General features: G+C 49.4%; 1 protein-coding gene and 1 long non-coding RNA gene across 3 annotated transcripts in view; one reads left to right on the forward strand and one right to left on the reverse strand.

Moving 5' to 3' along the window:
• The first annotated feature begins 373 nt into the window (after positions 1 to 373).
• Itga9 (integrin subunit alpha 9) overlaps positions 374 to 25,926 on the forward strand; it is a 296,995-nt gene continuing 271,442 nt past the window's right edge. Inside the window, exons 1-3 of one of the 2 annotated variants that reach the window (XM_021172021.3) lie at positions 374 to 842; positions 20,081 to 20,208; positions 21,705 to 21,811. In XM_021172021.3, the coding sequence (XP_021027680.1) occupies positions 655 to 842; positions 20,081 to 20,208; positions 21,705 to 21,811 (423 nt within the window). In that variant the 5' untranslated portion in view covers positions 374 to 654. Of the gene's footprint in view, positions 843 to 7,835; positions 8,017 to 20,080; positions 20,209 to 21,704; positions 21,812 to 25,926 lie in introns of those variants that run through there. The other variant, XM_085828171.1, reaches the window with a different exon arrangement.
• On the reverse strand, positions 730 to 4,678 carry LOC115031906 (uncharacterized). The gene is made up of 4 exons (XR_003837542.2): positions 4,530 to 4,678; positions 3,755 to 3,906; positions 3,416 to 3,513; positions 730 to 1,812 (listed from the first exon to the last, which is right to left on the reverse strand). It is a non-coding gene; the product is annotated as an uncharacterized LOC115031906 (long non-coding RNA).

Below are 25,926 nucleotides of genomic sequence, written 5' to 3' on the forward strand. Positions count from 1 at the left end.
CATACAGGGGAGCACACCTGGCTATATTGTGTGTCTGCCAAGTTGGAAAGCGCTGGCCAGGTCAGGGAGTATGGACGAACGCTCTGCTCTCTTCCACATGACTAATTCTTAACATCAACTGACTGGAGGTCTTGAGCGGTTGCCTCTGAAGAGATGGGCAGGGCCAGAATATTTACCCATCCTTGGCTCGGGTAGCTTTGGGCCTTTGTGTGTGTGAGAGAGATTCACAGTGTAAGACAAAAGGAGAGAGACCCAGCCAGCTTGGATACCTCAGAGCCTAGGACATTGAAGAGGATGCAGTTCACCGAGGTCCAGAACCTGGACCGGGCGGTGCGCCTGAGGCCGCGTCCAGCAGGAGGCGCTGCGAACCTGTCCCGCCCGGGCCGCCCGGGCCGCCCACCCCGCGGGCGCGCCTCTCCGCAGTCCAGTGCCGCCCGGGCCCGGGACCCGCTCCTTCCGAGAGCGCAGACCTCTCGGCGGGGATCGAGAGGACGCAGTGCGCTGGCGGCCGTCCCTGGCCTTGCTCCGGCTCTCGCTGTAGCCCATCGCCGCGTCCCGGGCTTTGACTCGGAGCGCACGGCTCCCGCCCCGGGCAGCGGCGTGTCCCGGGAGCCCCGATCGCGGGGCAGGGCGCAGGGCGGCGGCCGGCTGGGGATGGGCGGCCCGGCTGCGGCGCGGACCGGCGCCGGAGGGCTCCGCGCGCTGCTGCTGGCGCTGGTGGCCGCGGGGGTCCCGGCAGGCGCCTACAACCTCGACGCGCAGCGCCCAGTACGCTTCCAGGGCCCCGCGGGCTCGTTCTTCGGCTACGCGGTGCTGGAGCACTTCCACGACAACACGCGCTGGTAAGTGTCCCCCGCGGATCCTCGACCCTGGCGTGGCCACCCCGTGGTCCCCCAAGTTGGCCGCCGCCTTTCCGGCCTCTTCCACTCCACCTCCCGCGGGGCCGATTTAAATGTCCGGGCGGCCACGCTGACATCCTGGCCTGCTCTCCGAGGCCCGGGCGTCCCTGGGGTCCCTGCCCTCCCTGGGCAGTCAGACGCAGCTTCGCTCTCGCTAAAGCAAAGTTACTTGGCTGTCTGCCTTCCAGGGGCCACCGCGGGCTGGCCATCTGCCCCAGATCCCCGGAGGGCCCCTAGGAGGCCAGGCTGCTCTTGGGGACCACTTCATGTAACTCTTGGGCAGCAGCATGCAGGAAGCAGAGAAACAGGGAATGCGGTGGGAGTGGGTCCTGGTGGCATAGGAATCTCCAGAAGAGGTACCCAGGGGCCCCACAAAGTTCTGAGAGGATCTGGGATGCAGGGAGGACCCCCAAGGAGCAGACTGTGTGGCTGGTGAGCAGCCTGGAGCTCTCCCACGTGTCTAGAGACAAGATTTAGGAAGCTGAAGTTTTTAATCAAGGGGTACGGTTTTGAACCAGCGAGATGGGTGGGCCTGCAGAAAAGAAAAAGTCTTTCCCTCATTAAGCATCAATAGTGAAGTTAACTGACCCCACAGCAGGAGCGCTTAGAGAAGGCGGTTAGACCACTTCCTTGGAATGAACGAGCCACACCATGCACCACGCCCACCTTTTCAAGGCGGCTAGAGTTCAGTAGCTCCCCAGCCTCATTTTAGATGATGTTACTGTGGACCCAGGAGATGGCTGATTCACGTTGAGGGTGCTATCCCGTGAGCGAGCATCCTTAGAAGCAGTAGGCTGGGAGATGGAGACCGGCAGTGTGTGTGCTGGGACATGTAACTTACCGGGGGTCTCTGCTCGGAATTGGACAGGGGCTGAGGCAATCGGGGGCTTGTGGATGCGGGTCTTTCAGAACCCTGGAGAAAGAGAACTTTGTGACTGGCTTTATTAACACTTTCGTGTATTTAGGAGAGCAGCCTCCAAGAGAACCAGCTTTCAAAGTCCTTGTGTGTAGCTCTCCTCTGCATCCCTTCCTGATATTGATTCTAGTCACAGTTACCAGCCAAGGCTGCTTCCTGCAGTTGCCAAACCCTTCCTTTTCAGACAGCAGGGCAGAACACTTTCCTATGTTCCAAAGGCTCCAGGTCCGCCATGGGCTCTGGGCTTGGTACAGATTATGGCTGAATAGAAAGAGTTTGTAGAGCTGGGCGTGGTGGCGCTCGCCTTTAGTCCCAACACTTGGGAGGCAGAGGCAGGGGGATTTCTGAGTTTGAAGCTAGCCTGGTCTACAGAGTGAGTTCCAGGACAGCCAGGGATACACAGAGAAACCCTGTCTCGAAAAACCAAAAAAGAAAAAAGAAAAAAAAGAAAGAAAGAAAGAAGGAAAGAAAGAGTTTGTAGAATACACCCCAGAGCCCCACACTGTGTGACCTCGGTACAAAGCACATGGGCGGAACTTTCAGAAACTGAATGGCTGTTCTGGGTGGGGGGCTACTAAGGAAAGGGCAGGCAGCTGTGGGAGCCAGTGGGAACTGCAGGCTGTGGCTGGCCTCTGTGCCCTGCCACAATCTGGTTCCAGAGACAGGAGCCAGGCTTCTGTCACCTGGGTTTGGATGGACCCCAGGTCACAGCCTCTTTGGCTGTTAACTAGATAGGAGCAGAGACGAGGTGCTCAGCTTGCTTTGTTATGAACGAGGCTGTGAACAGATTTTACAGTGACAAAGGGTTTGACCCAGGCTCAGGCACCACAGGCTGCACTGTAAGGGTGGCCATTCTGGGACTTGACCTTGTCAGGAGAGGGTCAGGCATTTCTGTGGTGACAAGCAGCTGGCCTGCTGATCTCAGAAGTACCTCTCCTGCCCACCAACCACTCCCTGCACTGGAGTGCTGCTGGTCCCTCAGTTTTTTTAGCAGCCCTCTGGGGGAAAAAATACTATATATATATATATATATATATATATATATAAAGTGTGTGTATGTGTTTTACATATATTATAATAAACCATATACACATATCACATGTAATATATAATATAAATATATGAATGTATGATATATAAGATATTATATATATATTCTCTTTGAAGCAGATTGTATTCTCACTACAGTGCTGCAGTCTCTTGTTGAATTCTCTTGCTACTTAAGAAAACCTATCCTCCGTACCCTTTTCTTCCTTCCTTTCCCCGACATTTCCCTCTTGGCTCCGAAATAAGCCTCTTCTGATGTGACTCCCAGTGGGGGCTTGTGGAGTTTGAAGCAGGAGAAACTCCCATTTCTTCTCTTCTCCTTTTCTCTAGAGTGTGAGGTCAGTGGAGCCCCGACTGAAGCCCCGGGCTTACTCTTGTTCCTGTACGTTGAGAATAAACTTAGAGGTAGCCGCTGGCCTAGTTTTGTGAACTATGCATCTACCCTAAATCTTTGCCTTTACTTACAACTCTGGGGTTGGTTGATTGACTTAATGACTGAATGAAAGTCTCTTAGTATTAGGTAGTCCCCGAGCCCATTGTCCTCTAAACTTACCAGGTCATTTCCAGTTGTTTATCACTGTAACAACATATGTAGGCATTCTCCCAGTGAAACACTGTGGACGTTCTTAATTATTTCCTTCCAATCAATTCCTGGAACCAGAATTCCTCAGTCAGCTAGGATGACAGTTTTACAGTATTCTGTATTGTATTACAAAGGTTCCCGTGAAATGGGAAACATGGGGGATTCAGGACTTGGGGTTTGGTAGCTGTTTAGCCAGAGGCTGGTGTGGTGCGGGGGAAGAGCAGAAAAAATTTGTGGGGAAACTTAGAAAGTTTAGAGTCCAAAGGTGGGCAGTGGAAGGGGTTTTGTTAGGAGAAAGGACACTGAAACCTGGGCAGGAAAGGATGAATGATGTTGAGCACATTGTATCTTCTGTCCCTCTGCCAGCTGAGATGGTCTTTAGCTTCTCAGTTGTGATGTGACTTGGGACCTTTGTTTCATGCTAACTGGCTCCTGGTTGTGTTGTGCACAGGGCAGAGAATCTGCTGGAAAGAACAGGGAGAACCCAGACACCAGGTGGCAGAGCTGAGGAGTCCGGGTTTGTTACCAGTTTCTGTCACTGGAACAAACACCCCTAGTAAACTGACAAAGAGAGGAGGTTCGTTTTGGCTCACAGTGCAGATTCTGACTGGAGTCCGTGGTTGCTGGCCCTGGTGCTTCTTAGCTCTGTCAGGATTGGGGACACACCGTGGTGGAAGTTCTCAAAGGGCAAAAATGAGAAAGAGACAGGGGCCGGGCTGTCCTTTTTAAGAGTAAGACTTCCCACAGACCTAACCCCATAAAGGTTTACCACCACCCAGCAGTGACAAGCTGGGCCTGAGCCTGGTCTACAGGGTGTTTTATAAGACCCACAGGTGCATGTGTGTCACAGAGTACATGAAGTGTCTCTGCAGTGAAGCTGTCAGCTCTTGGGTCTGTAACTAAGTTCTTCATGATCTCAAATTATTCCTTCTTGAGGGAAGTCAATGTCTGCATGAGAACACGAGTGACCTTGCCTCTCAGAACCCCTGTGTTAAGCCTGGCTCCTGAAACCATATCCCCACTCATGACACAACCAGGCCCAGCTTTGTTCAAAGTACTATTGACCAGACCCTTGTCACCATACCTTGGACAGCAAGAATTGGTAATAACCCGGTGGCATCGGTAACAGTTTTGATGCAGACATGAAAGTGACTGAGCTCTTCTTCTTCTTCTTCTTCTTCTTCTTCTTCTTCTTCTTCTTCTTCTTCTTCTTCTTCTTCTTCTTCTTCTTCTTCTTCTTCTTCTTCTTCTTCTTCTTCTTCTTCTCCTTCTCCTTCTCCTTCTCCTTCTCCTTCTCCTTCTCCTTCTCCTTCTCCTTCTCCTTCTCCTTCTCCTTCTCCTTCTCCTTCTCCTTCTCCTCCTCCTCCTCCTCCTCCTCCTCCTCCTCCTCCTCCTTCCCTTCCTCCTCCTGACACCCTTAGAGTGTCTGCACACTCAGAACTCTCCTGTCCCCACCCTCTCCAACCCTGATTCTTCTGGCATCCTTTGAACAACAGAAGTAGATGCCAGAGAACATAGACAAAGCCAATTTCTGTCTCCGTCTCTAGCAGTTTCTCAGCTGCAGAACCAACAACTGTAACACTCTGAGATATAAATAAATGGAGCCTGGCTGCCCGGGCACCCCCCCCCCCCCCCCCGCTCTAGAGTCCAAAGTGGTTGGGTGCGCTTGCTTCCTCTCTGGCGACGTGCTTCCTGCTTCTCCTGGGACAGCAAGACTGCTGTGCTCAGGCACGGAGGGAGCTCGCGGAAGCGGCAGGCTGGCAGAGCATCATTGAGCGAGGAATCAGAGCAGCTCCAACATCCGGTTCCGCATTTAGAGCTGAGAATCCAAAGTGCCGATGTGCTGCCTGCCAGGTGATGTTGACACCTGCCAGAGTATTGTGATTTACATAAAAATGGACTGAAACTAGACAAAATCAAGAATTCAGTTTCACAGTCACGAATGAGTAGTCACATGGCTATGTCTGGGACAGCCCGAATAGGGAAATGTTTATCAGGCCCAGAAGGCTCTAATGACTAAAGTCTTAAAGACCTAGGAAAGACTTGAAGGAAACTCAAAAGCAACAACAAAAAGGTTAATCCTTAGCATATTTAACTATTAAAGCCTCAGGAAGATGTGTTTATCAAAAACTTGTGGAGCATGGATGGGGACAAGCTGTCCTTTCAACTGTGAAATTTTGAAGCGCCTGTCGTGTACCGAGAGCTAATGGAGATGTCATCTGCTGCTTTCTGGGGTTCTCACCTGTGCCTCAGGCAAAATATCAGCTGCATCATAGGCTCCAACGGAGGGGAGGCAGGCATGGGTGTTTATTCTGAGGGAAGAGGGAGATTCCTAAGATGAAGGATTTAGAAGGGGACCTTGGGATTTGGGGCTCCGTTCCCCAATCCCACCTGGCCTTGTCAATCTCTGCGAGGAAACACCCGGAACTGGTGGTGTTAATCCTGCGGGTCTCATAAACTCTCCGACCAATGTTGGCTCATTGCGCATGCTCAGAGCGCTCATCTACTCACCTCGGAGCTTGCAGGGGAAGGCATGCAATCACTTCCTCAGAGGCTCTTCTGGGCACCTGTGCTCAAACTGAGTCCCCCTTGCTCCACTTTCTCAACCAGGGGTCCCTGTTCAAAGGGAACCCCAAAAGTAGCTTCAGAAGTATTTCTCCGAAGATCGAGGAACAGGCAAGGGTGCTGTTTCCCCAGCTAGTGCTGAATCACCTTATTACCCAAGGGAGAACCTGCCAGGGCCGGAAGACACTCTGTCTCCTCAGCCGTCAGAACAGCAGTGAGTGTGAGAGCAAAGGGCTGTCCCCAGCCCGCTCCTGTTCCCTGTGATATGCGGCTGTCCAGAAGCGAGCGCCTTCTGATAATGTGTGTGACCTGTCTTTGGAAAACCGTTCTCGTGTTTATTTAAAGCAGACAAAGTGTTCTTCGGAACTGTTTACCTCCAATGGAGTTGAGCGTAACTTTAAAAGGCAAACTGAGTTCTATCAGAGTGTTGCTGGGTAAGGCCAACAGGTCAGCCGCATCTATAGGCACAATTGAATTTTGTTAAATGTGTGTGTGTGTGTGTGTGCGTTGCATGTGCACATGTGTCAGCACATACATGGAGGCCAGAGGACAACCTGAGTTGTCCCTCCTCAGACACTGCCCACTTTGCTTTACATGTCAGGGTCTCTCACTGGCCTGGAGCTGGCCAAGCAGGCTAGACTGGCTGACCAGCAAGCTCTAGGAATCCCAGAGCCATGATTATAAGAAATAATGTCACTACACCTGGCTTTTTAGTGTGGGTTTTGGGAGCCGAACTCAGGGCCTCAGAGTTGTAAGGCAAACACTTGGCCAACTGAGTCGGCTCCCCAGGCCATTAGCTGAGTGTTATGCCCTGCTCCTTCCAGACAGCCCTGGAGATGTAAGAATTGATGATTGGCTTTTGGGAGTGACTCAGCAGAGCCTGCATTATCTTTGCCACCAGTTGGCTCTTGGGGGTCTCTGTTCCTGATGCGAGGGGGCTCGGGAGAGGGGCTTTGGAGGCCCAGCAGGCTTCCTAACTTTATATCACTAAGGTCTATGAACTGTAAATCTTTTTAAGCAAGTGGATTTGGCTGACCACCAAGGCAGAATAAATCGTTTTATCCCACTTTTCTCTGTGCCAGAGGAAGTCTTAGAGAGCGAGGGCAAGGACTAAGCCTGGAAGTAGAGAGTGTGAGACTGAAACAAAGGGCTCACTGTGTTGTGTGTTGAAATTAACAACAATCACTGCACCAACAGGGAGGAGAAGGACCCCTGGGTGGCCTGGAAGGCATCAGAGGAGGCAACAGTCACCTTCACGCAGGTGTCATCAGTCTCAGGAGCACTGTGTGCTATTCAGACAGGAGGGAGATTCCTCATTCCATGGCGGGAGCTGGGAGACCCGGGATGGATGTGGATGGGCAAACAAGGTAGGAAGCTAGGGCAACATCCTGGAGTATTCCATCTCTTCAAGAACATTTAACTGAATGCCAGAAAGATTTGATGTGGCAGCAAGGACCTTGAATCTCAGAGACCTATGGGATTGGAAGCCCTAGATTTTGGAGTGTCCTCCCTATTCATGGTCTTGCAGGGCTGGGAGCAGGTAGTTCCTATAGCTGTCACAGGAACTGTGGCTCCTGCCCCAGGCTCTGCACAACTATAGAAAGTAACTTGTCACTAGTCAGTTTTTAAAAATCACCCCTGTGACCAAATACCTGACAGAATCCACGTGAGGGAGGAAACATTTCCTTTGGTAATGTCCACACCTCCTTTGTCCAGTGCCCATGGGTAGAGTGTTGTGGTCATGGAGGGGTGTGGCCTAGGCATGTTTTTTAAAGATATCATGTAGGGGATCTACTTTCCTGGATTGCACAGCAGGCTGGGTAGCTCAACAATGGCTGTCTGTATTCAGGAGAGGCAGAGAAGTTGGTAGCTGCTTAGTCTGTGAAATGCCATGCCTTATCAGGCCCAGGCTCAAGCTGGTGATCTGGAAGATTCTCAGAGGGTCGGACACATGTCTTCATTTGGCTATGCAAGGCTGAAGGAGCTGGTTTCTGATATCAGCAGAGGTTAGTGCCAGCAGCAGTGGGTACAGCAGGACAGAGCCTACAGCAGGACAGACATTCACCAACGGGAATGATAGCGGGGCAGGCAAGCAGCTCAGGGGAGCTTTCTGCACCTCACAGTGACAGGGACCACACCGGGAGACAAAAGGGGCCGAGCAAAACGTGTCTTCCAAAGAGTTTCACTAATCTATACGTTGGCATTTAAGCTAACAGTTGAGAGTAACCTCCGTGGATGGCAAGTATGCTGCTGGCCACATAGGCACAGGGACCTGGGTTCCACAAAAAGCAGGACACGGTGCCACGTCATTGTCATGGCTGCCACTGAGAAGCCAGAGACAAGCAGATCCCTGGGGCCTGCATGAGTTCCAGGCCAGTGAGAACAAACATCTCACACAAAGATGCACAGTGCCTGAGAAATGAGTGAATCTAAGTGTGTCCTCTGGCCTTTACACATCTGTGTATATGTACACACACACAGACACTAATCACCACAGCTGCTTGGCCTTTACACACCTGCGAATATGTGCACACACACAGGCACTAACCATCACAGCTGCTTGGCCTTTACACACCTGTGTATATGTGCACACACACAAGCACTAACCATCACAGATGCCTGGCCTTTACACACCTGCTTACATGTACACACACGCACACACACACACACACACATGCACGCACGCACTAAACACCACACTGCCTGCAGCCCCGAGGGTATGTAGAGACGCCGAGGATTGTATAGTTTTACCATGTGTAGCTGTTAGGATGTGAAAGCCTTTCTCTGCTTTCCTTGGAGAAGGAAACGATCGGAAACATCAGGAGGATATGTCCGCTCCCACTTTGCTCTCCAGGGGTCTAAGCTTGCTGTATGGGACCTGACATGGGACCACAGCCTCCCATCCTCCATTAGCCAATTAAAACTGCCAAACTAGTAGTGAAAAGCAGAAAGGTGTTTCTTCAGTGTGAACAGACTGGGGAGGGTGGCAGACAGATCCAGGAACGCTCCCTCTGCCCAAGTCTGTCTTCAGGTCTTGAAGTGAGGTTACTGTTTAAATGGAGGGCAGAGTTATGCAGGTCAAGGCGGTCCTGGCCAAGGGATGTTCCTGCCTATCATTTTCCCCCCAGGAAGATGGGCCCCCAGGATGTCACCACTGAAATCTCTTTCTGAGAGACAAGTTCTTCCCCTGGCTGGGCCATACTTTAGCCTTTTTTTTTTCATGTCAATTTGACATATACTTGTATCTCCTTATGTCCACATCAAAACAATAGCCAGGTAATAATAATGCCTAACATGATACAGTTCTCCTTTGTACAACTGCAAATCCATAAGTCGCCATTTAATACCATTTAATATACTTGATTGCAGCATTTAGCTTCATTCATCTTCCTGGTGGGGCTTTTTTTTTTTTTTTTTTGAACCTTACATTTTATATATTTCCTTTCTTGAAATTCCTAGGGGAATTCCAGTTTCTGTGTGTGTCGGGGGGGGGGGGGGTGCATTGTTTTAGTTCAACAGCCAACTCCTGGGATACAAATGTCACTCAGCAAATCTTCATCCCTGCCAGGTTCCTTTGGAACTTGACAGTCTCAGCCTCTGTGTCACAGTCCTTGGCTGTGACTCCTCCTTTATCTGAACCCCTGAGCACCTCTGTTAAGAGCAGTGGCCTCTGAGGTCCCTCTATCCTTGCATGACCCACCTCACTCCATGCCTTCTTCCTCTCAGCTAGACTCAGAACTCTATTAGCTTCACTGACTGATGGCTCGGCTTCCCTTCGCTTACCCCAAGCCATTTTTACCACCTTTGATGGATGTTTCTGTGTGCTGGAGGCCTACTACTGTGGCTAAGGCACAGAGACACCAAGCTACCTGTCCAAGATTACACAGCAAGTACATGTGTGGAGTTTCTACTTGAACCCAAGCTGCCCTACTGCTTTGTAGATCACCATACCTCCTACTCTCCCTTTACCCCAACCAAGCCCTTATTTAAGGGGGTATGCTCCCAAGCAGGAAAGAGATGGTACAATACCTCTAATGGGAACAATTTTGTGAGTCTTTACAAACGAGGCTCTAATTCACCCAAACACTTTGACATCTGCTGTTTCCCTATGTGGCTCATCATATTGCTATGCTAGGGAGACACCATGAAATCTCTCTATTCTAGAGGTAAGGAAAAGAAAGGCCAGGGAATCCATCAAGGTCACACGGCTGGAGAAACCAGTCAGTTCCTGGGACAGTGCAGTAGTTATTTTTCTTGTGGTTGCAACTGAGCACCTGACAAGAAGCAGTTAAGGAAGGAAGTGTAAAATAATATGAATTATGCATATCTACGTTTAGCTTCAAAGGATTGAGACTCAAACTATGATTCATTTACTAGACTCTGCAATTACTGTGGGATGACCCCTAGTCTAATTCTCTAATGCTAGACTGGCCACTTCCCCAACTGTGCTCCCTGGATACTTGCTGTTTGGATCTTCCTGGGTTATTTCTGCTCCAGCAGTCTGGGGTTCTGGGGAGGCATTTCACACAGGCATGTGCTGCTGGTCCATCATGACTAACAGAGACCTCCTGCTCTCTCAATTTCCTCCTCCTCCATGCTCCTCTCCCTCCCCCTTCTCTTCCTCTCTCCTTTCTCCCTTACAGGTGACAGGTGACCCTTACCTGTAACCCCCAACCTGGCAACTCAAAACTCCACCTCTCTCTCTTCTCTCCAGTAATTGGTTGTAGACATTTTTATTTAACCAATGGTTTTAAATCAGGAGTAAGGTTTACAAAACATAGGCTGGTGTACATGTGAATTTGTTCATCGTGGGGCAACCAGATCTTGGGGTGCAGAATTTATCATATGAGTACACGCAACACCAGACCAACCCCAAGAAGGAAGCATTTGGTTTTGCTCATACTTTAAGGATGTACAGTCCACCATGGTGGGAAAGGCACGGTAGCAGGAGCTGAAGTGGCTGGTCACAGTGTATCCACAGCCTGAAAGTGGCTGGTCACACTGTATCCACAGCCTGGAAGTGGCTGGTCACACTGTATCCACAGTCTGGAAGTAGCTGGTCACACTGTATCCACAGCCTGAAAGTGGCTGCCTTACACTGTATCCACAGCCTGGAAGTGGCTGGTCACACTGTTTCCACAGCCTGGAAGTGGCTGGTCACACTGTTTCCACAGCCCAGAAGCAGGGGGATGGGTGCTGGCACATAGTTCACCTTTAACTTCAGTCTTTAGTCTTTGGGATGGTCCTGCTCACATGTGGGATAGGTCTTCCCTCCTCAGTTAATTCTTTCTGGAAACATCTTCATGGTCATATCCAGAAGTGTGTCTCCATGGTGAATCTAAACCTAGCCAAGTTGACAGTGAAGACTAACTGGCAAATGTAAGGGATTTCCCAGCACCTACGACATTTCTCCCAGCCCTCAGTAATGGGTCTGTGGTCCTGGCTGGGGATGAGAGTCCTTTGGAGGAAGGGAAGGACAGCAGGAAGCAAGAGGGACAGCAATCTTTCTCAGCAGCCGACCAGGATGACCAGATTAGACTCAGGGGCAAATGATGAGGGATAGGTTACTGAAGTTCAGAGCCCTTAAAAAATAAACCATTGTTTCCAGTGACCCTGAAACCCAATGGCTGTCAGCAGTTACCATCCTGAGGCTCAGGATTCCATGGCTGTCAGGTTAGGCTGGAATCAGCAAGTATTCTTCTGTTCTGAGCCTGGCTCCCTCATGTCTCTCATGTTGGCTGGTTGGCCAGTTGATGCAGGATTGACTTCAGCTGGGTGGTCCATCTCTGCGCTCCATGACTCTCATCATCTAGCAGGCTAACCTGAGATGGACACAAGGTGGCTGGGCAGGGTGCCAGGAGAGTCGGTAGAAACATACCCAGCCCCAGGAGTCAGCCCTTCATCTCCCCTCACATCCTAGTGGCTAAGGCAAGTGTCAGGAAGAAGGAAGCAGACATCACCTTTTAGTTGGGAGGAGCTGTAGGGTTCTGTGGAACAGGACAAGGGTACAGGAAGGGTGGAGGGCAGTGGCTGCTTCCCTAATGTGAATGGTGGTGAAATCACTCGCATCGTCCCTGGATTTCTGGGATGTCAGCGGAAAGTCTGAGTGATGCTGCCTAGTGAGCAGAAAATGGAGCTGAGGTCTAAGGGCCTGCAAGTTCTTGGGGGTGCAGCCAAGGACAGCTTAGAACTGGCACAAGTGAGGTGTCTAATGCTTGCCCCAGTACCACCTGGTATCTAAGCCCTTCACTGAGTCCCTGCTCTGTCCCAGGCACCACACTCGGTACTTTATAACATTCTCTTGACCAAACCTCACAAGAGTCCCGTTGCGTCTATTTTCATCCCCCCCTTTCCATAGCAGAGGAAGTCTGAGGCTCAGAGTGATCAAGAAACACATTGGAGGCCACACAGCTTGTCAGCGGTAGGGGGAGAATTTGGTCAGTGCATCTTAAACGTTATCACAAGTATCTGGGCCACAAAGTGTAGAATACAGGGAGAAGGCTAGGGATGCAGTTGATCTGGTAGGATGCCCCTGTCATTTCAGCACTGCCTATACCAGGTATGGTGCTCCTCTACTGTAATCTCACCATTCAGGAGGTAGAGGCACAAAGATCAGGAGTTCAAGGTCATCCTTGGCTAGATAGGAAGCTCAATACAAGGCTAATGTACAAAAGACTCTATCTCCAAAAATGGAGAGAGCGGGGAGGGTGATTCAATCCATGAAATGCTTGTTGTGCAATCATGAGAACCTGAGTTTGATTCCTAACACTTAAAAGAAGTAACATAGTATGGCATAGGCCTGCAATCCCAGGGCTGAGAAGCCACACATAAGGGATGCTGGGTCTTGCTGGCCAGCCAGTCTACTAAATCAGTGATCTCTAGATTCAGAGAGATCTTGTCTGAAAAACAAGATTGAGGAAGACACCGACATTGACCTCTGATGTATACATGCATACTCACACGTGTACGTGCTGCCTACACATAGACACACACAAATGATCACACATGTATGTACACTTACCTCCATACACAGACACACTATCATGTACACACATATGTGCATGCTTCTCTGAATACACAGATGAACACCAAAATGAATACACACATGTGCATGCTTGCCTGCACACACAGACACCCCTCACATGTGCATGCTTACCTGCACACACAGACACACACACATGTGCATGCTTACCTGCACACACAGACACACTCCCACACATGTGCATGCTTACCTGCACACACAGACATATCTTCACACATGTGGATGCTTACCTGCACACACAGACACCCCCTTACATGTGCATGCTTACCTACACAAACGGACATACTCCCACACATGAGCATGCTTACCTGCATACACAGACACATCCTCACACATTTGCATGCTTACCTGCACACACAGACACACACACACACAAGTGCATGCTTACCTTCACACAGAGACACACTCCCACACATGTGCATGCTTACCTGCACACACAGACACACTCCCAACATGTGCATGCTTACCTGCATACACAGACACACTCCCACACATGTGCATGCTTATCTGCACACACAGATACACACCATGTACACACAACCACAAACAGCCCAGGTGGAGCTGTTAGTTTGAAGTGCCCAGCAAGCCCACTGCTAAACCACCTGCAACCTTGGTTTCCTGAGACTTAAAGAGGAACTTCCTGCGGCATTTCTGGTCCACGGCTCCTGGTGGTGAGCACTTGCCTTCTCCCTCTGAGATGAAGCCTGCAGTATGATCGAAAGGCTCCAGCACGGTTCTCCACTCTGCTTAGCTGTCCTGTGTCTAGTGAGAGGCAGGCAGTGGTTCCTGGGTGTGTGTGTGTGTGTGTGTCTGCAGTACACACACACTGACTAAGCTGCGTTCCTGTAACTGGAACATAGATCCCTGGGGGAGCATTGGTTTAGAATCAGATGCATGAAAACAAACTTAACTGGTTGGAAGTTTGTAATCCCCACTCATTGTTCTTGAACTAGCTGTAATTTTGCCCTGTGGTATGGCCGCTGTGGCGTCTGTGGGGAGGGAGGGAGCCACAAGGCACTGCTGCTCCCAGGCGTTCCCTAGGAAGGCAGCTCTGCCTCAGCCTAGTCCCTGATAGCTGCTCTCCAAGGAACTGACCTGTGAGAGGAGAGTCAACCTTGGTCTGCACAGGCACGCACACTCCGGTCCACATACACAAACCTCAGCCTATTTTAAGTAAGTTTAAGCTTTTGTATTGGGTTTCATTCATAGCTAGGCTGGGAAGCACATCTCTGGCTATTAGGAAACGGTTGCAGGGATAGGAGAAAGAGTGCTTCCGGACGTGGGTTCTGGGCTCGGAAGCCCCTACTAACTGGGTACAGCACCTTAACCCAGCCTCCCCAAGTGGAATGCGCACAAGAAGCTGCCTGGGTGGATTTGCCTTAGTCTGGAGCCAGGCTCCCATGATCCTTGATGTTGCCAGTGGCTAAACCGTCGGGCATATGTTTCCAAATAGGTTTTGGAAACCAGGGAGGCAGACCTTTGGTTAGCACCATGCTGCCAACGTCAGTGTCTACGAAACCCAAGGCCAGGGCTGGAGTTCACCTCCTCCGTTCTGTGAGCCCGAGGGAGGAGAAAAAGTCATTCTCCATGCACCAGACCCCAGTCTTTAAGCTACAGACTCAAGGCCAAGTTCCAACCTCGGAGCCCACAGAGCCTCCCTGGGCTTCCCTGGCATGGTCACACACTAGCATAGCTAGCAGCAGAAGGGTGCTGAATACCGGCTGGCTTCCTTTTCCTCCCTCCTACTGAGTAGAAGCAGGGTTGGTACCCGACGCTATGGGGCACATGCTGCATCCAGGCGGTTAGGGTCTAGGGCAAGTTTCAGGAGCAGCCTTGACTGCTTGCATCTTCATCTGTGAAATGGGGATAATGTTAACAGTTCCTATAGGTGCTCTCACAGGACCACGGTTGAAGGAACAAGCAGGGGTGGGAACAGCTCGATGTTTATTTGATGGGAGCTGGGGACATATAGGTCCTTTGATAGGGCACATGGTCTTCTCTGGGGCACCACAAGGATGTTTCAACTACTTGGAACATGGCTTTTGTAACCCAGAGGACAAAGAATGAAAACGAAGGTGGCATCTTTTCAGTAGCGCACCCTGAACTCTGAGCTGTCGTGGTCTCCGTCTCTCACTCAGGGTCCAGTTGGCCAGCAGCCAGCTGAACGAACTTCAGAGGAGCCGCACTCCAAGGCTGGCCTGCTGCTGGAGCTGTCTTGCTGGACTGTGGCCTAGGTAAAGCGCCAGCACCGGGCTGCCAAGGAAGCCACAATGTTCTGTAAACACAGAGGCAAGCACACTCTCCAGTATGCCATTCTGTGAGTGTCAGGCACGTGCACAGACACACGTGTCTCTTTAGCTCACATCACAGGATCTGAGAAAACTTTTCCTGTGGGGATGCTGGTTAGAAGGATGAACAGGGGGGCTGCTAGCAGGGTTTGAATCACAGCTGTTGTTAGAACTATTGAGAACTTTGGGCTTGGAAGAGCATTGGAGTCTACCAGGTCCCTTCTCTGCTTTAGATTCCGACAGACATTTTACCCTCAAATCTTGGTTCTGCGTTGGAAGAAGCAGATCTGAGAATTCTGCTGTCCAGGCTCCTCCCTGCCTGGCACGCTAGGACTGTGTCTGAGCTGGAAGGAGTGGAACCACGGACGGTTCCAGGGTTGTGGTGTTAATGCCGGGGACATGGTGGACCCACAGCCTGCTTCTCCCTGTAGCTACTTCCCGACTCCTGTGGGCCATGGGCTTCTCTCTCTTCTTATAGTGACTTCAAAGTTATTCTTTCTGGGAGAATTCTTCTCTACAACCTATTTGGTCATATCCACCCCTCACTCCTCTTGGATCCCTCCTCCCCATTTCCCTCCTCCTCCCCATCTCAGCCTCCTCCCCTGTTCCCCTCTCCCTCAACTTCATTTTCTTTTCCTGGGCATATATCCAGAAGATGTCCCAACCGGTAAAAAGGACACATGCTCCACTATGTTCATAGCAGCCCTATTTATAATAGCCAGAAGCTGGAAAGTACCCAGATGTCCCTCAACAGAGGAATGGATACAGAAATTATGGTACATTTACACAATGGAGTACTACTCAGCTATTAAAAAGAATGAATTTATGAAATTCCTAGCCAAATGGATGGATCTGGAGGGCATCATCTTGAGTGAAATAACACAATCACAAAAGAACTCACACAATATGTATTCACTGATAAGTGGATATTAGCCCAAAACTTAGGATACCCAAGATATAAGATACAATTTGCTAAATGCATGAAACTCAAGAAGAATGAAGACCAAAGTGTGGACACTGTGCACCTTCTTAGAATTGGGAACAAAACACCCAGGGAAGGAGTTACAGAGACAAAGTTCGTAGCTGTGATGAAAGGATGGACCATTTAGAGACTGCCGTATCCAGGGATCCATCCCATAATCAGCTCCTAAACGCTGACACCATTGCATACACTAGCAAGATTTTGCTGAAAGGACCCAAATATAGCTGTCTCTTGTGAGACGATGCCGGGGCCTAGCAAACACAGGAGTGGATGTTCACAGTCAGCTATTGGATGTATCACAGGGCTCACAATGGAGAAGCTAGAGAAAGTACCCAAGGAGCTAAAGGGATCTGCAACCCTATTGTTGGAACAACATGATGTACTAACCAGAACCCCGGAGCTCTTGTCTCTAGCTGCATATGTATCGAAAGATGGCCTAGTCGGCCATCAATGGAAAGAGAGGCCCATTGGACTTGCAAACTTTATATGCCCCAATATAGGGGAATGCCAGGGCCAAAAGAATGGGAATGGGTGGGTAGGGAAGTGGGGGGCGCTATGGGGGACTTTTGGGATAGCATTGGAAATGTAATTGAGGAAAATATGTAATAAAAATATTAAAAATCAAAAAAAAATCTTTTAATTAAATTTACTTATATTTATTTTGAGACAGGTTCTTTACATAGCTGATGGTCCTGGAAGTAAACTAGACTGGCTTCAAACTTACAGAGATCCCCCTGCCTCTGTCTCCTCTGTGCTGAGATTAAATGTGTGTGCCACAGTGTCTAATTCCTTTTTGTCTTAAAAAAAAATTATCTGCTGAGTCGGGTGCTTCCCATATGCTCAGCAAGGGTGTAGGTCTATCCACTGGATCATGGGCAACCAACCAAGGGTCAGCTCCTTGAAGGAAAATGATTCTCTGCCTCCACTCCTCAGTAGCCATGCTTGGCCAACAGCTCCTCATGAAGAAGTGTGGCCTTGTGAGCCCCTCCCCCACCGAGGCAGGCAGGCTGACTGGCTTGTTCCTGCCCACTGTGCAGGCAGTGACAGGTGCTCTGAGTTCATGGGCGTAAGGTTTCCCTCGTTTTCAGAATATACTTTTCCCCAGCAGCCCCCTGACTGCCTCCTACACTCTTTCCAGCCCGCTTTCTTGATGTTCCCTGGGCCTTGGGGAGTGGGGGTGTGATAAAGACATCCATTTCTGACTGAGCACCTCAGTCACTCCCTCTCTGCACTCTGACCAGACGTGCGTCTCTGTATCTGTCACCACCGCAAACAGACACTTCTTTGGTGAGACCTAACTTATCTTTGGGTGGAAGGATATGTGTGCAGAAGGCAGCTGGACACAATGGTAGCTTCTCTATTTTATCTTTGGCGTGTGGTGCTGGAGATGCTACCCTGGGCCTCGGGCAGGAGCTCTGCCACTGAGTGACACCCCAGCCCCTAGTGTAAAATGACTTACAAATGGTTGTTTACTGGGCTGATGGGAGACTTGAGTCTGTGGGAGGCTTGGGACCTAGCACAAGGATTTTACATTTATACTCCTCGCCCTCAGGGCTCGACATGGCAGGCTGTAGATGCTTTAGCATCTTTAAGTTGTCAATCTGATAATTCTTTTCACCTGTGAAAACAACGGGTTTTCTGAGGAAGGCTCTTTGACTCTCTTCAGTGGCTCAAACTCAGCCCCAGAGGAAAGGGGGTGGGGAATTATCCCTTAGTGTGGCTTTCCTCTCGGGTTTGATTCCAAGTACCATTATGGATTTGAGTTAGAGCATCCAAGGGCTGGCCAAACCTCCCTGTGTGGCTGAGCCAGGTGGTGAGTGTGGCCTGCTTGGGAAAGGACTTCTGTAGTTCCCATGGACATAGCCTGCTCGGGAACGCTTCATTTGAGGCTTATCATGGAGGGGCTGAAGGAGTGTGAACTGCCCTAGCAGAGATCCTGCAGGGACACATGGCAAGGCTGCTGGATGGTGGGGGGTGGAGATGTGGGTGGGGAGCTGGCTCATTGTTAGCTCCTCTCATACCCCAGCAAAAAGCAACTCTCTATAGGAGCTAACATATACCTTCCAGGGTTAATGTGGGAAGAGAGATTTCTTTGCAAGGATGGTGTGTGTGTGCGTGTGTGTGTGTGTGTGTGTGTGTGTGTCTGGGGTCCTCAGGGCTCCCCCAGGTTCTGGGGTGGGAATTAAGACAGAACCTTCCCGTGGGGCCTGACACCAGGCCTCTGGTGTTTAATTAGTGACAGTGTCCATGAGCCTTGGTTGAAGTCTGCTGAGGATTTCAGACATCAGTTGTAACATCCGTCAGCCCTCTTTGCCAATCTCTCTGCCTCACTAAAGCATTGGTAGGGAAGGTGCCAGACACCATGACGCCTGAGTAGGGGGGAGCTGACTGGATGAATGAGACCCCAAGAAGAAGGTGGCCCCTGGAACAGAGCAAGGGGATCTAGGGCCAGCTTTCTCTACCCCAGGGAGGCTCCTAACTCTACTCTGCAGAGAAGCCTAACAGTGGTGTCTTACATCCCAAGGCCTGCTGTATCTAATATTCTGGGGTGGTCAGATTTGTCCTGCTTCCTGGGTGCTAGAAACAAAGGCCAGCCCAAGTCCTCACTGCGCAGGCACTAGGAATCCGCAGCTCTTGGAGCGGCAGGGTGGAATTTGTCCGAAGTGTCCTGCCCTCGAGCAGTGCCTTTTCCTAGTGGCTCACTGCTCAGCACACGTTGTACCCAGTTGTTATTTAGTCTTCTGTGCTGTAGATCTTTTGTGATAGACCCTGGCAGTGGGGAGGTAGAGACAGGCTCCCTTGGGGCTCATTGGATTTGTGAGGCCAGGCCAGGAAGAGACCCTGTTTTGAAATGAAAGATGGATAGTACCCAAAGAATGACAATCAGAGGTGACCTCTGCTCACATATACACATGAATGCACACACATGAGGGCACATGCCTGTATACATACACATGCACACTTACACCTCACGAATGCATGCACACACTTAAAGTTCAGGGCAGATTTATTTCTGTAACTCAAAGTGAACTTAATGTTGCTTCCCTCTTTGTGTTTTGCACCCACCAGGCCCAGATTGATCCGACTCCTCCCCAGCCTATCCTCGCTCCGCTCCCCTCCCCTCCCCTACTTATCCCTCTGGTAACCAGTAACTAGTAAAAGTGAGAATCTGTTCAGTTACCTCCCGATGGCCTTAGTCAGGGTGATGACAGGTTGTGACCAAAGGCAACCTATTGAGGGAAGGGTTTGTTTGGCTTGTATTTCACATCATTGTCCATCGTTGATGGAAGTCGGCAGGAATTCAGAAAGGGCAGGAATCTGGAGGCAGGAGCTGATGCAGAGGCCATGGATGGGGTGTTGCTTACTAGCTCACTTCTCATCACTTGTTCTGATTGCTTTCTTATAAAACCCAGGACCACCAGCTCAGGGACGGCCCTGCCCACAGTGGGCTGGACCTACCCCCATCAATCACTAATTAATAAATTAGCCTGCAGGCTTGCCTACAGCCTACTCTTACAGAAGCATTTTCTTAATTGAGGCTCCTTCCCCCTCTGATGACTCTAGCTGTGTCAAGTTTACAAAGATTTGCATTTCTTTTAGTTGGTTGTTTTACTTAAGCTGTGTCTGTGTGTGTCTGTGTGTGTGTTTCCTGATGCGTATTCAGATTGCTCACTCTTGCCTGGACAAAGATATAACCACCTGCCTTTTCTTCTCTAGCACGGGTTTGTGACCACACACTCTTTCTTTTTGATGTGCAGGGTCCTCGTGGGTGCACCGAAGGCAGATTCTAAATATAGCACTTCAGTAAAGTCTCCTGGAGCTGTGTTTAAGTGTCGTGTCCATACCAACCCTGACCGGAGATGCACCGAGCTGGACATGGCTCGAGGTGGGTGGCCATGCTGGTTAGGGTAGAAATGGGAGCAGCACCTTCATGCTTTGTTCTTTTTCTACTTAGGACAACCTCATCACTTGCCGGCCTACCCTCTCTCCCTCTTTTCCTCCCTCCATGTTACAGATGTGTATTGAGATGCTATAAGCTATTAGGCACTGAACAAAACAAAGAAGGAGCCTGTCACCCCGGGCCTGGAAAACCAGTAGTCAGAATAGACATTAAAATAAACAATAGACTAAGAGAAATCCAGAGGGAAGGTGTGTGCTGGGGACGCTCTATATTGGAGGTTGGAAACGGCTTCCTTGGGGATCTTGCTGTGTATGGAAGGTCCAGGAAGTGCAGTCTCCAGGCAAGGACAGTGTTGTCACAGGAGAGGTGAGCAGGGGAGGGAAGGAGTTGGAAAGGACGTCTGCCAGGTAGGAGGGACTACAGCACACAGGGCCTCACTGGACAGGTTAAATGACAGATTCCACTCTCTGTGTGCTGCCAGAGGCCGGCTCAGTTTCAGCCTTTACGTCTTACATGGTGAAGGGCATGACTGGATGGACTGTGGTACTCACTTTTTTCTAGTAGATAATGTAGATCTACTGGATCAGTCTCCATGGATCGGCTCTGGTCCAGCTGTAGACACTGGGGATTGCTTGCACTGGATTGCTCTGAGAAGACTGTGATAGGAGAGGCAAACACAGAAAGCCACATGCAGAAGAGCCAGGTGACTTGCTAGCTGCTTCCAGGCCTTGCTCCCCTAAAGCCCTTTCTCACTCAGACCTCTGCCACCACCTCTGTCACCTCTGGGGAGACAACTCAGGGGGTGTTGGTTATGAAAGCGCAAGGATCTGAGCCCATCCCTTAGAATCCGCAGAAAGAGCTGCATGGGCCTGCACGAGCTTGTAGTCCCAGGGTTGAGAAGGTAGAGATGAGACAACTCCCGTGGGATCACTGGTCAGACAATGAAGCTAATCCTGTGAGCTCCAAGTTCAGCAAGAGACTCTGTCTCAAAGCGTAAAGCAGAGAGCAACAGAGGGAGACTCCTGATGTCAGCCTCCGGGCCTGATATGCATGGACGTGTTCATGAATGCACACCCTTCCAACATGTGGCACACACATACGATTGCATACCTCCAATATGTGTACACACATGCAAACATGTAAACACACACACACACACACATACACACATACCCCCTGCAAAGCCAAAAAGAGTCTCCATTTTATTTATCAGAAGAGACTTGGGTGTGTGTGATCTTCTTTGTGAAATGTTTGTTACAGTGGCTTCCCAGAACAACATCAGTGGGAACACTTTTTCCTTCATGGAGAACGTTGTTGTGGAAAAAGAAGGAACTGAATTAAACAGCAACATTTTGTTACAAGTTTCCATGGAGTTGACATTTCCTTATAGGTACAAAAGTTTGAGTCCCCAGGACCACCCTTTGAAAGGCAGCCAGCTGCACCATCCCTCAATCAAAATCTGACCTCTTTTCTCCCTCCAGGGAGGACTCGTGGTGCACCCTGTGGGAAGACCTGCAGGGGAGACAGGGATGACGAGTGGATGGGAGTGAGCCTGGCCCGGCAGCCCAGAGCAGATGGCCGTGTTTTGGTAAGACCTCTGGGGAGAGGGTGACTTGGGACAGAGCACCCTAAGAATGAAGGAATGACCCCATAGTAATGGTGGCTAGCACAGAAGCCAGAACACAGCGTTAAGGCTATCTGTTGTGCATTGCTGCTTTGAGATCTGTCCGACCTGCACTTTTAGTCCCCTCATGAAGCAGGGACAGCTAGGAGGCTCAACACAAAACGGTAAAGTCACTTAAAATATTGTGAGATAACTTTTGTGGGATTTAAAAATACCTCAATTGTGTGGTTCTGAGTGTGACCCTTGTAGGTGACAGTATTGGGTTGCCATATTAAAGGCTGGCATGCCTAGAACCTGCCTTTGTATTATCTTTAGAGATATTGGGTTGAGGATGTAGCTCAGTGGTAGAGTACCTTCTTAACATGCATGAGGCGATGATTAATCCCAGAAAGCGGGGGTGGGAGGGTGGGGAGACAGACTGAGACAGAGAGACAGAGAGTGAGACAGACAAATACAAAGGCAAGAGAGAGAGACACACACACACACACAGACAGACTGACAGACAGAATATGAGACTATAGGTAGAAAGAAGTTTGTAATTTCATTTACTACCTAAATGTTTTTGTGTATGTTTTCAGGACAAGGTATGATTTACATAAATTATACAAACCTTGAGGCTGTAACTTGGGTTCGGGCACATTTGAATATCACAGGAACTTATCTGTCTTTATCTAGTCAATCCCTCACATCCCAGAGGCAGCTGCTGCCTTGCAAACATTGCTGTTGGTTTTTCTAGAACTTTACATGAATGTAATTCTATGCAAGTGTTCAATTCCTGGGCCAGGCACAATGAAAGGAGAGAAGTGACTCCCATGAGTCACCCTCTGAAGTGTGCACACACATACACATGCAGACATATACATACACACATAACATACATATATATACATACACACATATATACATGTACACACATACACACATGTACACACATATACACACATACATATACACACATATACATATACACGCATATACACATATACACATGCATACACACAGACACACATACACATGCACACACATGCATACACACATATACATATACACACATATATACATGCACACACACATACACACAGACACACATACACATGCACACACATTCATGTGCACACACTGACATACACACACTAAGTACATGTTAAACAAACGAACAAGCCTCTAACTGTGACAGAGATTTGACTATTAACCATTTTCTCTTTTTCCACATGCCCTTTTCTGTTGAGTACTCAGGCATGCATACCTCACAGTCTGCTGATGTCTTCACACACATTCACATACATACATCCAGACATCCATGGCCAGCACCCTGCAGGCTCCTTCTGCCCTTTCCCAGGCAGCTGGTGCCCTGTAGGGTGATCCTCTTTAGACTTCCTAGGAAGTCTGCCGTCGGCTTTCCTCGAAGGCTGTAGGATGATTTGTGTTTGAAAAGTTCAAGGTCAAGAAGAGAAAGTGAGTCCAGCTGCTGTATCTCAGGGGTTTCCTTCGGGCCACAAGCTGTCAAAGCTGGGGGCTTTATGGATGTTTGTTCCCAGGGGAAATGGGCTTTCCTCAAGGATACAGGCCAGACGTTTCCACCCTCTGAGGAACTCTGTTCTGTGTTGATCTCCTCAACCCGACTTCAGCACACTTAAGAGACCCCCACATTGTTGGGTCCTTGGGAGAGAGAGCGGCTGGATGCTGTCACCAGCATTATAAGGCCTCCCTGCTGGACACCACTGTAGGTCTCATTGCCCCCTCCCCCATTTCTGCTGGCCTTGGATTCTAGTCCTTTAATCCCTGTTTCAGCAGGCCATGGATGATGGCCAAGCCACCACATTCTTCTAGGCATGGTGGCCTGACCCCACAGGGTGACTCAGCCCCAAAGAGCCATATCTCTTGTCTCTCATTCTTGGGAAAAAGATGGGAGAAACCAAGCATGTATATTCCCCAGAGGGGACCCAAAGCTGTGGCTCAGAACCAATAGGGAAGGGGAGGAGGAGGAGGAGGAGGAGGAAGAGGAGGAGGAGGCAGAGGAGGAAGAAGAGGAGGAGGAAGAGGTAGCTGGGGACATCAAGGCATGAGATGCCCCTCCAGGCACTGAATCTAGACATAGCCTGTCCTGCCAAGATATACTAACTTAGGGATGTGAGACTTTAGTGTGGTTGAGAGTTTGCTTGCAAAAGTGCAAGACCAACACAAAGCTGCGCCAGTTGGTACGAGACTTGATCCAGTTTAGGGGCTTAAAGCAACAGTGAGGAGCATGGGAGACATTTGCCCCAAAGCCAAGCAGTCAGGGTTCAAAATTTGTAGGAAGTGGCGCTGCAGACAATCCTAGCTAAGTAATTGGGCTAGATTTCTGTTTTACACAATGCTCGAACCATTCATTTGGTCAGTCAGTCACTCCCTAAGGGTGCTGGGGAAGGAGAGGTAGGCACAAGCGGGTATCTGAGGTCTCTACTCCTGTTGTCGTCATGCATATAACATGTGAAGCAGCACCCCAGCCTTGAAGAGTATTGCGTGCTCTGAGGAAACGTGTGCTTTCTTTGGGCATGCATGTTTCTGATAAATGAAAAGCTCACTTCTCTGCTAAAATCAGGAGACAACATCAGAAGTGCGTGAGAAAACATTGTTGTACAACAGCATCTCTAGAACCCTCCCTCTCACCAAATGCCAAACCCTGTATCTATCAAACACAGCTCCCTTCCTCCCGCCCCCTGCTTCCTGGTAATCATCATTCTAATTTTGAAGTACTCAACATGTCAGATCCTCTGCAGATAGGAGCAAGCAGGATTCGTCATCTTGGGTTGGCTTCTGCCATTTAACGTAGTGTCTTCACTGCTCAGCTCTGTCGTAGCATATATGACAGCATTCTTTTCTTTTCTTTGTTTTTTTTTTTCCTCCTCAAGACCAAGTGATATTTTATCACACGTGCACAGTGTTTTCTCTGTTCGTTCATGGATGCATGTTTAGGTGGCTTCTAGCTCCTTGCCATTATGAATAAAGTTGCTACAAACAACAGCAAAGATTTATTAGACATGCCAGGAGTGGTGGCGCACACCTTTAATCCCAGCACTTGGGAGGCAGAGGCAGGCGGATTTCTGAGTTCAAGGCCAGCCTGGTCTACAAAGTGAGTTCCAGGACAGCCAAGGCTATACAGAGAAACCCTGTCTCGAAAAACCAAAAAAAAAAAAAAAAAAATTATTAGACACCCCACTTTCCCTTCCTTTTGGGTACATATGTGGAAGTGCGACTATTAGATCATGCGGTAATTTTGCTTTTCATTGTTGGAAATACCTTGGCACTCTGTTCCTCTAAAGTTCACGAACCGTTTTGTGTTTGGCCAGCATGCAGAGAGTTCCAGAGACAACTAATTGTTCATCTGCTTGCTATTGGCATCTTGTGGTACTGAAGATAGAATCCACAGCCTCAGGCATGCTAAGCACATGCTCTGTTACTAAGCCACACCCCCAGCACATTCTATTTCCCTTTAAATAGTAGCCACCCTAAAGAGTGTGAGGTGATATTTCATGAGGGTTTGTATGTGTGCATCTATATGAGTGTTATTTAAATCCATTTCTTTTTTTTTTTTTAATGTCTCATTTTTGTCTGTGAAATATTTCTGGGAATCATTTTTTTTTTTTAAATTGAAGGTAGAGAAGGCATTTTGATCCCTCAGGAAAACTTTGTGGCACAGGATAAAACCTGTCTCCCTAGGGATAACAGCCTTGATTTCAAGGGTAGTGTGGTGGAGGGGGAGAGCTGTGACTGAGAGAGAGTAAATCATCTCAATGACAAATGGCCTCAGCGGGACCAATGCTGGCAAGACCCAGAATGTCAAGCTGGCCAACCAGGCTAACCTTGGCCCTGTGGCTGCCTATCTGTGGATAATGTGGTTCCTTCTAGTTTCCACCAGGGACAAATGATCCCTACTACCAATGCTACCACGGGACTGAAAGCAAGTTCCCTTCCCACACTGTTCCCGCATCCCTGGAGTGCAGAGATGGTGTAGTCAGGAATAGGGAAGAAGGCTTAGTCAGCCATGCTGCATAAGCATAAAAACTGGAGTCCAGATCTCCAGTACCATGCAAAAGCTG

The sequence above is a fragment of the Mus caroli genome, unplaced genomic scaffold (assembly GCF_978045245.1).
Source record: "Mus caroli unplaced genomic scaffold, Mus_caroli_1 scaffold_11, whole genome shotgun sequence".
In the NCBI taxonomy this organism is placed as follows: Eukaryota; Metazoa; Chordata; class Mammalia; order Rodentia; family Muridae; genus Mus; species Mus caroli.